Genomic DNA, 11,507 nt, shown 5'->3' on the forward strand with positions numbered 1-11,507 from the left:
GGGGAGAGGAGAGAAGAGAGGGGGAGGAGAGGGGGAGAGGGAGGGGGGAAAGGAGAGATGGGAAGAGGAGAGGGGAAGAGGAAGAGAGAGGAGAGGAGAGAGGAGGGGATGAGAGAGAAGAGAGAGGGGGGGGGGAGAGAGGGGGAGAGAGGGAGAGAAAGGGGGGAGAGAGGAGAGAGAGGGAGGAGAGAGAGGAAGAGGGGGGAGGAGAAGAGAAGAGTGGAGATGGAGAGGGAGAAGAAAGAGAGAGGAGAGATAGAGAGGGGGGAGGGGGGAGAAGGGGGAAAGCAGAGGGGGAGAGAGAGGAGAGGGGGGAGAGAGAAGAAGGGGGAGAGAGGGAGAGAGGGGGGAGAGGAGAAGAGAGGGGGAGGAGAGAGAGGAGGAGAGTGGGTGGAGAGGAGAGAGGGGAGAGAGAGGGGGAGAGGAGAGAGGGGAGAGAGGGGAGAGAGGGAAAGAGAGAGAGGGGAGAGAGGGGGGAGAGAAGAGAGGGGAGAGAGAGAGGGGGAGGAAGAGGGAGAGAGAGAGAGGGGAGAAGGGAGAGAGGAGAGAGGGGGAGAGGAGAGGGGGAGAAGAGTGGAGAGAGGAGGAGAATCGGTGAGAGGAGAGAGGGGGAGAGACGGAGAGATGGGGAGAGACGGAGAGATGGGGAGAAAGGAGAGAAGGGGGAGAAAGCAGAGAGGGGAAGGGAGAGAGGGAGAGAAAGGAGAGAGGGGGAGAAGGGAGAGTGGGGTAGAGACGGAGAGGAGAGAGGGGAGAGTGGGGGGAGAAAGCAGAGAGAGGAGGGGGAGAGAGGAGAGAGGGGGAGAGGAGAGGGGGAGAGAGAAGAGAGGGAGAGAGAAGAGAGGGAGAGAGAAGAGAGGGAGAGAGAAGAGAGGGAGAGAGAGGAGGGGGAAAGAGGGGGAAGAGAGGAGAGAGGGGAAGAGAGGGGGAGAAAGGAGAAAGGGGAGAAGGGAGAAATGGGGAGAAGGGAGGAGAGGAGAGGGGGAGAGAAGAGGGGGGAAAGAGAGGGAGAGAGGAGAGGGGGAGAAAGGAGAGAGGGGAAGAGAGGAGAAGGGGGGAGAGGAGAGAGGGGGAGAGACAGAGAGAGGAGAGATGGGGAGAAAGGAGAGAAGGGGAGAAGGGAGAGAGGGGGAGAAGGGAGAGAGGGGGAGAAAGGAGAGAGGGGGAGAAGGGAGAGAGGTGGAGAAAGGAGAGAGGGGGAGAAGGGGGAGAGACAGAAAGGAGAGAGGGAGAGTGGGGGAGAAGAGGGGGGAGTGGGGAGAAGAGGGGGGAGTGGGGAGAAGGGATGGGAGAGTGGGCTAGAGACGGAGAGAGGAGAGAGGGGGAGAGGGAGGAGACATGGGGAGAAAGCAGAGAGAGGAGAGAGGAGAGAGGGGGGAGAGGGAGGAGAGATGGGGAGAGAGTGGTAGAGGGAGAGAGGGAGGAGAAGGGGGAGAGAGGGAAAGGGGGGAGAGGAGAGAGGGAAAGGGGGGAGAGGAGAGAGAGGGGGGAGAGGGGGGAGAGAGGAGAGGGGGAGAGAGGAGAGGGGGAGAGAGGAGAGGGGGGAGAGAGAAGAGAGGGGGAGAGAGGGGGGAAGAGAAGAGGGGCAGAGAGGGGGGAAGAGAGGAGAGAGGAAGGGGAGAGAAGAGGGGGAGAAGGGAGAGAGAGAAGTGGGAGATGAGAGGGGGAGAGGAGAGGGAGAGGGGGGAGAGGAGAGGGGGGAAAGGGAGGGGGAGAGGAGAGAGGAGAGTGGAGAGGGGGAGAGAGGAGAGTGGGGGAAGAGAGGGAAGAGGAAAGGGGGAGAGAGGAGGGAGAAGTGGGAGAAAGGAGAGAAGGGGAGAAAGCAGAGAGGGGGAGAAGGGAGAGAGGGGGAGAAAGGAGAGAGGAGAGAGTGGGGGGAGAGTGTGGGGGAGATGGAGAGGGGAGAGTGTGGGGGAGATGGAGAGGGGAGAGTGGGGGGAGAGGGAGGGAGGAGAGATGGGGGAGAAAGCAGATAGAGGAAGGGGAGAGGGAGAGAGGATAGGGGATGAGGGAGGGGGAGAGAGGAGAGAGGGGGAGAGAGGAGAGAGAGGGGGGAGAGGAGAGAGGGGGGAGAGAGGAGAGAGAGGGGAGGGAGAGAGGAGAGAGAGGGGAGGGAGAGAGGAGAGAGAGGAGAGAGAGGGGAGGGAGAGGAGAGAGGAGAGAGAGGGGAGGGAGAGAGGAGAGAGAGGGGAGGGAGAGAGGAGAGAGAGGGGAGGGAGAGAGGAGAGAGAGGGGAGGGAGAGAGGAGAGAGAGGGGAGGGAGAGAAATGGGGGAGAGAGAGAAGAGAGAGGGGGGTGAGATGGGGAAGAGAAGAGAGGGGGAAGAGAGAAGAGAGTGGGGGGAGAGAAGAGAGAGGGGGAAAGAGAGAAGAGAGAGGGGGAAAGGGAAGAGAGGGGGAGAAAGAAGAGAGAGGGGGGAGAGAGAGGGGGAGAGAAAGAGGAGAGAGGGGGAGAGAAGAGAGGGGGAGAAAGAGGAGAGGAGAGAGGGGAAAGACAGAGAGGAGAGGGGGAGAGGGAGAGAGGAGAGAGAGGGGGAAAGAGGAGAGAGAGGGAGAGAAAGGGGGAGAGGGGAGAGAGGAGAGGGAGGGGGATAGAGAGAAGAGAGGTGGAGAGAGAAGAGATGGGGGAGAGAGAAACGAGAGGGGGAGAGAAGAGAGAGGGGGAGAGAAGAGAGGGGGGAGAGAGAAGAGAGGGGGGAGAGAGAAGAGAGGGGGGAGAGAGAAGAGAGGGGGGAGAGAGAAGAGAGGGGGAGAGAAGAGAGAGGAGGAGACAGAGGGGGAGAGAGGAGAGAGGGGGAGGGAGAGGAGAGAGGGGAGAGACAAGTGATAGAAAGGGGGAGAGAGGAGAGAGGGGGAGAGAGAGGAGAGAGGAGAACACAAAGAGAGAGAGGAGAGAGGAGAACACAAAGACAGAGAGAGAGGAGAGAGAACACAAAGACAGAGAGAGAGGAGAGAGGAGAACACAAAGACAGAGAGAGAGAGAGAAAGAGAGAGGAGAGAGGGGGAAAGGGAGAGAGGAGAGAAGAGAGGGGAAGAGAGAAAAGAGGGGGGAGAGAGAGAAGAGAGAGGGGGGAGAGAGAGAAAAGAGAGGGGGAGAGAGGAGAGGGTGGAGAGGGGGGAGAGGAGAGGGAGAGAGAAGAGAGGGGGAGAGGAGAGGGAGAGAGAGAAGAGAGGGGAGAGAGAAAAGAGAGGGGAGAGAGAAAAGAGAGGGGGAGAGAGAAAAGAGAGGGGGGAGAGAGAAAAGAGAGGGGGAGAGAGAGAAAAGAGAGGGGGGAGAGAGAGAAGAGACAGGGGAGAAAGAAGAGAGAAGAGAGGGGGAGAGAGAGAAGAGAGATGGGGAGAGAGAAGAGAGGGGGAGGGAGAGGAGAGGGGGAGAGAGGAAAGGGGGGAAAGAGGAGAGAGGGGGAGAGAGGAGAGAGGGGGGAAAGAGATGAGGGGGAAAGAGATGAGAGCGGGAGAGAGAAGAGAGAGGGGGGAGAGACAAGTGATAGAAAGGGGGGAGAGAGGAGAGAGAGTGGGAGAGGAGGAGAGGGGAAAGACAGAGAGAGAGAGAGAGAGAGAGAGAGAGAGAGAGAGAGAGAGAGAGAGAGAGAGAGAGAGAGAGAGAGAGAGAGGGGGGGGGAAGAGAGAGAGAGGAAGAGAGGGAGAGACCATACCTTGCTCATCAGGTCCCCACTCTTCTTCTTGGGGGCGGCCACAGCGTGACCCCGTCTGTAGCCCTTCACGATGATTTCTTGACCACCGATGTCGCGCGCGCGCGCCCACGTTCACCTGCAAAGTCTGTTACACTTCTGTGGATCCACCCCCTCCCCCCCTGATGCCCCCTTTCTGGGCAACGGACGGAGTGATCATCTTTGTCACAATTAATACATAACTAGCGACGAATGCCAAGGGCCTTCCATTCAAGAGGATTCGATTCCTACGTAAACGTCACAAGGTGCAAGTGGGTATGTGTGAATGCTGGCGTCAGCATCTTGATTATACATTTTCTTTTTTGTAGTTGTACACGAGTTACCCCCAGATTCTGTGACCTGGTTTGATCACCTTTCCTGGGTTTATCATTACTCGGAGTAAAAGAGAACAAGTAATACGGCAGCAGTGGCTTTATATTTTAGAATGCGAGTAGTGTGATGCATCGTACATATGACAGCCAATGCTTTGTGCGAGAATTTGACTCGTGCTGAAGTGGTTAATACGTATCTGGGGATGACTGCCAAGGGCACTGCACTCAAGAAGACTTTGTATTTAAATGCGGCAGAAAGGAAGTTGAGGGGGGTGAGGGAGTATGTGTGAGAAATAAATTTGGCGCAGCCTGAAGGAATTTCTCCCCATCTCCCTTTCTGCATGGGGGAACAAAGAGGGGGGGGGTCGCCGAATTAATTAAGCGACCTTGCTGAGGATGTGCTGTGCCTTGCAACACTGCTTGTGACCCAGGGCAGTGGGCGAGATGCAGGGATGACCCATTGTCATCCAGGAGGTGCCAAGATAAGAGGGAGGGTAGAGGGTGGAGGGGAGTGGAGTGTATCAGGGATGGAATGGGTGGGAGTGGTTTCCATGCCCTTTTCTTTTTGGCTACCTCCCGTGTGAGGCCTTTGGTAGATGTATGTAATGTATGTAATGTAGAAAAAGGAAGATCCATAATACGGGGGGGGGGGGATTCAGAGGAAGGAAATGGCTAACCTCTTCAATAGGAGTCAAATCCTCTCTCACGCAGCATCAGATGCCTAATGCACGATGCATCACACTACTGGGATCATAAAACATGAAGTCACTGCTGGTATTAATCATTCTCTTTCACCGAGTATTAACAAATGCAGAAAACACAATCAAACCAGTTCACAGAATGTGGGGTTCACTCGGCTACGACTACAAAATGAATATAATCAAGACGCCAACATCCTCGTATATCCACTCACGCCTCATGACGCCTACGTGGGCGTCATCACATCGAAGAATTTAATTAAGAAGTACGGGGTGCAGTGCAGGTTACGAGGATAGATACGAGAAAAAATGTGGAAGTGAGAGCAGGGGGTCAGTACATCTGATAAATTGATAAATCTGCATACCTAACACAATATAGCAATAGGAAATAAAATCTTAATTTTGTAAATCATAATACATCAATGTAATATATGGCCATTCTTGGCAGAAATTAATAATACAAAAGGTTGCTAAAAACTATAAACAAACGTAACCACTTTGGTTAGTTGAGACACCATCTTTCTTTTGGCAGTGGAGGCTGAAGAAATTAAAGTATATTTTTGTCTATTCTAGCCCTTACCTAACCTACCAACCTAACCAAACCTGCATTTAGTAATGCAATACCTGTAATTCTTGAGGTCATTAGGGTTGTCATCATCTCAGACCTTCAAATCTATCAAAACAAAGTTGGCGTCTAAAGGAGTCAATGCGACTTTGTTCATTTCTGTACAGGTTACAACGTTTTCTGATAACGATTTCTGCCGAGTAAAATATCTATTACATTGATATGTTGTAATTTACAAAATTAATTTTTTTTTTCTGGTGCTATAGCACTTCTGAGAAAAATAGCGTACGTCCGTGTTACGAGAACTTACCTGGACAATGCCGTCTCTGTAATCTGGATTCCCGATGCAATGAAGCTCCAGCTCTTTGCCTCCTCTGAGCCTCTCCGTGAGCCATTCCCGTCCCTGCATGGTGAGAGGAGGTCGTGATGAAAGACAGTGACGGTGTCCAGAAGTGATGGGGATCTTTCACTTCTGGCATCATAACTCTTATGGCCATTGATGTTATGCCCCAAGAAAACCATGCAGGAGGGCCCTCACATGGGGATGCATTTGCCATAGGACGGTACATTTAGGGGGGTGGCGGCAATTCTAGTCTGGACATGCCACCCAGAAGGCTGACAAAATAATCATAATAAATAAAAAGGTCAAAGGAACCCTCAATATTTTACCATAATATACGAATTTTGCGTTGGACTCAACAGAATACGAAATGTTTTTCCCTTAACCTTTCTGCAATAGGGACGTTAAATAATATTTATAAATCTGTTTAATCATTTCACGAGCCAACAGCTATACTAGGCATTAAGGGATGGTGGAGATGGTAAGTGGTAATGGGGGAAAGGAGGGGGGCATCCCTGAGTCCTTTGCTCGCGGGGGAGGGGGCACTTAGGCACGTAATGGCTCTGAAACTACGAACTTTGTTCCAACTTGAAACGAGGCATCGAGAATGGTAAATGCCACACCTCCTCCTCTGCATGGAAATAGGGTTCTTAAAGCATCTGACGTTAACCTCTTCAATACAAATTAAATACTCGTGCCTGACGTACAACGATGCATCACAATACTTGCACTATAAAATGTAAAGCTACAGCTGCTGTTATATTCATTCTCTTTCACACAAAATGTTCATGTCCACAGAAAATGTGATCAAGCCTGTTCACATAATACTGGGGTCACTAGTCGACTACATCTAAAAAATAAATATTATCAGGACACTCACAGCAGCATCTTTGTATACTCACGTCTCATGACGCCTATGCAGTCACATCGTATTCTAGGAGTTAAGAGGCAAGATGTCTTACACATGATGCCCGCATTTTCTCCGATTCTAGATGCCTCAAATGCATTCGTGATCTTTGCCAATTCTGCATTTCCCCCTTTCTATTCTAGACGCATCAAATGCATTCATGATCTTTGCCAATTCCGCCATTACTGTCAAAAGGTTTTCCTCATTTGATCTCTTGATTATCAATCACTGTTGCCATTAGGTTCGACTGTGATCTTGGAGTGAAGGAAAGGAGGGGGAAAGGGAGGGAAGGAGACATGAGGAAGAGAGGGAGACAGGTAGGGAGGTGTTTGATAGTAAGAGAGAGGCAAGAGGCATAGAGAGAGATACGGGAGAGAATGATTGTGATGATGCCATTCGGTTCAACATCACAAACTCCCCCCTATCAGGGAGGCTAAGACAGTGCTCCTTACGGTAGGCCTCGTAACGTGGAATCTAATGAACTATACCCCAAGCAGGGTTCGAATTGTCATCATCTCTACCTTCACCGCAAGTGATTTGGTTTAATGTCACAAACTCCCCCTATTGGAAGGCTAGGACAGTGCCCCTCAAAGAGGACTTTATATCGTAACGACACCCTAACCCACTTGGCTAGTGAGATACAAGAGAGATAACACATTATGACATCAACCCTTAGAGCAAACTTTAGACAGACAAGGAAGTCTGTAGTAGGTCTCGTTACCTGCCACAGAAGGTCTGGATCTGCCTTGTGTAGGGGGCTGACGTTCTTGAGCGCCAACTCCATCAGGAACGGAGTGAAGTCCTTCGTGCTCCTGGGCAGGAGGGGCAAGTCGTCCTTCCTCGCGACAACCGAATGACTGTTGTCGACCAAAGTTACCAAGAACTCCTCCACTTCCCACAGCTTCTCTTCCAGCCGTTTTCCTTCCTCTTTGTCATCCTGCTGCACCTCCTCTTTACAATCCTCCATCACGGGGGACAAATTTGCACTCACTCCAAATGTCCTCGACCTGGAGTCCATAAATCTGGAAATAATAATAATAATAATAATAATAATAATAATAATAATAATAATAATAATAATAATAATAATAAAAAAAAATAAATAAATAAATAAATAAAAAAATGAACCACAAAGGTTACATATTTACCTAGTTGTATTTTACGGGATGAGAGCTATGCTCGTAGTGACCCGTTTTCGTATCTCTCCGCATCCAGTTTATTCTTAAAATTGTGTATAGTTTTGGCATTCACTGTTTCTCTGTTCAGTTTGTTCCAGACATCAATCACTCTGTGTGGGAAGCTATTCTCTTTCAGGTCTCTTCTGTAACTGTCCTTCTTTAGTTTCTTTTTGTGTCCTTTTGTTTATCTTCTGTCCCACTTTAGCAAGTTCTCTCTTTCGAGAATTTCCATCCCTTTCATAATTCTGTAAATGGTCAACAAATCACCTTTCTCTTCTCTGTACCAGTGTTGACAGATGTAATTTCTCCAATCTTTGTTCGTATGTCAGATTTGACAGTGTAGGTGCCATTTTTGTCACTGCTCTTTGGATTCTTTCTAAAAATATTTGTGCTCTTTCTCCTCCGCCCAATTTACGATGTGCCAAATTCCTCACCCCGCTATTTATATAAATGACATGGATGAAGGATTTAAATGCTACATAAACTTCTTTGCAGATGATGCAAAACTACTGAAGAGAGTGAGTAATGAGGAAGACTGTAAATCTTTTCAGGGAGATCTGGACAACGTCTGGAATTGGAGTAAAAAGAACAAAGTGAATTTCAACATTCAAAAATGTAGTATAATGGAATTTGGAAAAAGCAAAAATAGAATATCCGGTAAATACAAAATGGGAACAAAAGTAAATTCAGAAAGAGACCTAAGAGTGATCATTTCAAATGACATGACACTAGACAAACATGTGAACAAAATAGTTGGAGAAACCTACAACTTAATAAGATCAATGAAAGTGGCTTTTGACTACATAGACAAGGAGATGGTGAAGAGAATCCTAGTTACATTGATAAGACCAAAATTAGAGTATCCAGGAAAGAAAAAAAAAAAAAAAAAACTAGAAAGAATTCAAAGAGCACTAACAAAGATGGCACCAACACTCAGTATGCTGACATATGAACAAAGATTGGACAAAATAAAATTAATAGCTCTGGAACAAAGAAGAGAAAGAGGAGATTTGATATCCATATATAGAATTATGAAAGGGATGGAAATCCTTGACAGGGATGATCTACTTAAATGGGACAATAGAAATACAAGGGGACACAAGAAACTTAAGAAGGACAGTTACAGAAGAGATATGAAAAAGAATAGCTTTCCACATAGAGTGTTAGATACATGGAATAAATTGAAAGAGAAAACAGCGAGTACTAAAACTATACACGACTTTAAGAAAGAACTGGATGCGGAAAGATACAACTGCGGGTCCCTAGGGACGAGCATAGCTCTTCTTCCCCAAATACAACTACGTAAATACACACACACAATAGAATATAAGGACAATATAAAATTGGAACTAAGGAGGTAAAGAAAGTGGGATCCGAAAAAGATTTGGGAGTAATTATCTCAAACGACTTGTCCTATAATAAACAAATAAACAAAATTCTCAGAGAATCCTATAACTTGTTAAGATCAATAAAAGTGACATTTACATATTTGGACAAAGAAATTATTGAAAAAATATTAGTCACACTGATAAGGCTAGACTAGAATATGCAGCGACATTGTAGTCACCCAGTACCAAAAAGAATATAAAGAAAATAGAAAGAATCCAGAGAGCAGCCACAAAAATGGCCCCTGCATTTTCAAAATTGTCATATGAAGAGAGACTGGCTAACTTGGAGTTACCGATTCTGGAGCAAAGAAGAGAGAGAGGCACCCTACTGACTATCTATAGAATCATGAAGGGCATAGAAATACTTGATAGAGAGGACTTGTTAAACTGGGACAAGAGAAACACAAGAGGACATGGAAAGAAAGTAAAAAAACAGTTATACAAGAGATCTGAAGAAGAACAGTTTTCCATACAGAGTAGTGGACACTTGGAACAAACTGGACAAAAAAATAGTGTGTGCAAAAGCCATTCATGAATTTAAGAGCAAACTAGACGCTGTGAGATACAAAGGCAGGACACCATGAGCGTAGCTCCCCCTTCCCGTAAAATACAACTAGGTAAACTACAAAGTCCTCTGTGAGGGGCACCGTCCTAGCCCTCTGATAGGGGGGAGTTTGTGATGTAATACCATATCATCATTATCATTTTTAATCAATGTAGGCCTAATCATACTTGATATCAAATCTTCTAGTTTGCGGAAAACTTTTGACTGCCTTGGGGCCTTTAAAGGGTTTTTACTGCCATGCAAAACTTCTTTTGACATTCCTGGTAACAGATCATACAATTCCCAAGTAAATGCTCTTCAGGGCTCTGAAGTCATGAACACACTTAAAACAACTGCTCCAAAGCCGGGGATGTTACTTATTTTCTTTTTAGATTATAAGACAGTGCTGTCACTTTTGACTTATCATTTGTTTCTTTACAGAACTGAAGAAAAGGTGAAAAAATCTAACTAAAAATATTTGCATTAAGGGAAGCAAAAACCTACCCAAATCTTTAAATAGAAATTATTCCCATACCATATGAGCAAGTTTCACAATAACCACAAACTCAATAATAAAAAATCAAACAAACTAAGGAATAAAATACATAGTATGTATTTACAATTTACAAAAGTAAGATTATTTTGATTAAATTAAATCTTTGTACAAAAATGGCAGAGGTTGCAATTATCAATGAGAGTTGTACATAAAAGGTTATCCAGTCTTGTCTAATTCTAAAATTAGGTAAATGGCACATTTATTTATATTAGATAATTAGTATGTAACATACTAATATAAATAAATGTGCCATTTACCTAATTTTAGAATTAGACAAGACTGGATAACCTTTTATGTACAACTCTCATTGATAATTGCAACCTCTGCCATTTTTGTACAAAGATTTAATTTAATCAAAATAATCTTACTTTTGTAAATTGTACTGACAGTCACCAGTAGAACGCTACTGGGCAATGCAGCCAATACAATACAGAATTATTGTATTCACAAAATACATATTTCTGCATTGCATTACTTTCTTTTACATGTCGTAAGCCAAATCAGTGTATTATTCTTATTTTTTTCCCTATATTCAGTATTTAAATCATGACACAGCAATCAACTGGTCCTCCATTTGTTTTGTTATTTGTATATAAATTTTATTTTGTGACAAGTTACAAGTAGTTCCATAAATTTTCAGTTTTGTTGATAAAATAATTCAACTTTACGTTAGCTATTGTTGATGTCACTATTTCTTACCTCTGTAATATCCGGGGGAAGGTTTTCAGTTTTTATGCTTGGATATTTGTACCATTTTCTTTCCATTTTGAATACTTTTGTATCCGTTCACCTGCTACTTTCAGCCTGTCACTCACTTTCGCCTGCATTGTTTCTATGCGCAGTCGCATTTGCTAAATATGCAACGTTTGATATATGAAATTAAATAGTTCATGAATAGTTTTCACTGTGAAGAAATACTTGGGAAAATAAGAGGAGTTATTTATTAGACTGAATAAGCTAGCGTGACAAAAGTAAAATAATATGAATGTGTACACACACACACACACACACACACACATATAAGAGAGCAGAAGGTATTGCATGACAAGTTGGTATTTATCGAATTTTGTAAGGGAATGGGAATCACCTGTTATGAAAGTGAGATAGAAGAAATAAGGAGATTGGGAAAGTATGAAGGATCAGATGAAGGTAGAGCGAGACCTATCTTGGTGACTGCATTATATGTTTGGTTCTCTCGCATTACGGACAAGAGGGCAGTTAATTACATTTGGGACTGGGGGGTTTTGTCGCATAATTTTGGTCGCATGGATATTTTAGTCCAAAGATTACATTTTCTAAGCCATTTCGTTTGATACCAATACTGATTCG

At 45.8% G+C, this 11,507-nt stretch overlaps 2 protein-coding genes across 8 annotated transcripts in view; both read right to left on the minus strand.

Annotated features, from left to right (window-relative positions):
* Positions 1-4,010, minus strand: part of LOC143030888 (uncharacterized) — a 17,532-nt gene extending 13,522 nt beyond the window's left edge. The window contains exon 1 of one of the 3 annotated variants that reach the window (XR_012966940.1): positions 3,656-3,960. Coding sequence is in view for 2 of the 3 variants with exons in the window: in XM_076194129.1 (XP_076050244.1) it covers positions 3,656-3,664 (9 nt within the window). In the remaining variant the exon portion in view is untranslated. Of the gene's footprint in view, positions 1-3,655 lie in introns of all 3 variants that reach the window. The other 2 variants (XM_076194129.1, XM_076194130.1) reach the window with 2 other exon arrangements.
* Positions 1-11,227, minus strand: part of LOC143030886 (uncharacterized) — a 241,205-nt gene extending 229,978 nt beyond the window's left edge. For 2 of the 5 annotated variants that reach the window (XM_076194119.1, XM_076194118.1), the window contains exons 1-3: positions 10,878-11,224; positions 7,234-7,534; positions 5,576-5,668 (exon numbers count right to left, since the gene is read on the minus strand). In XM_076194119.1, coding sequence (XP_076050234.1) covers positions 5,576-5,668; positions 7,234-7,530 — 390 coding nt within the window. In that variant the 5' untranslated portion in view covers positions 7,531-7,534; positions 10,878-11,224. Of the gene's footprint in view, positions 1-5,575; positions 5,669-7,233; positions 7,535-7,660; positions 8,259-10,877 lie in introns of all 5 variants that reach the window. The other 3 variants (XM_076194125.1, XM_076194124.1, XM_076194120.1) reach the window with 2 other exon arrangements.
* Between the last annotated feature and the right edge of the window lie 280 nt (positions 11,228-11,507).

This window comes from Oratosquilla oratoria, chromosome 12, assembly GCF_046742065.1.
Source record: "Oratosquilla oratoria isolate Oo_2021 chromosome 12, ASM4674206v1, whole genome shotgun sequence".
Lineage (NCBI taxonomy): Eukaryota > Metazoa > Arthropoda > Malacostraca > Stomatopoda > Squillidae > Oratosquilla > Oratosquilla oratoria.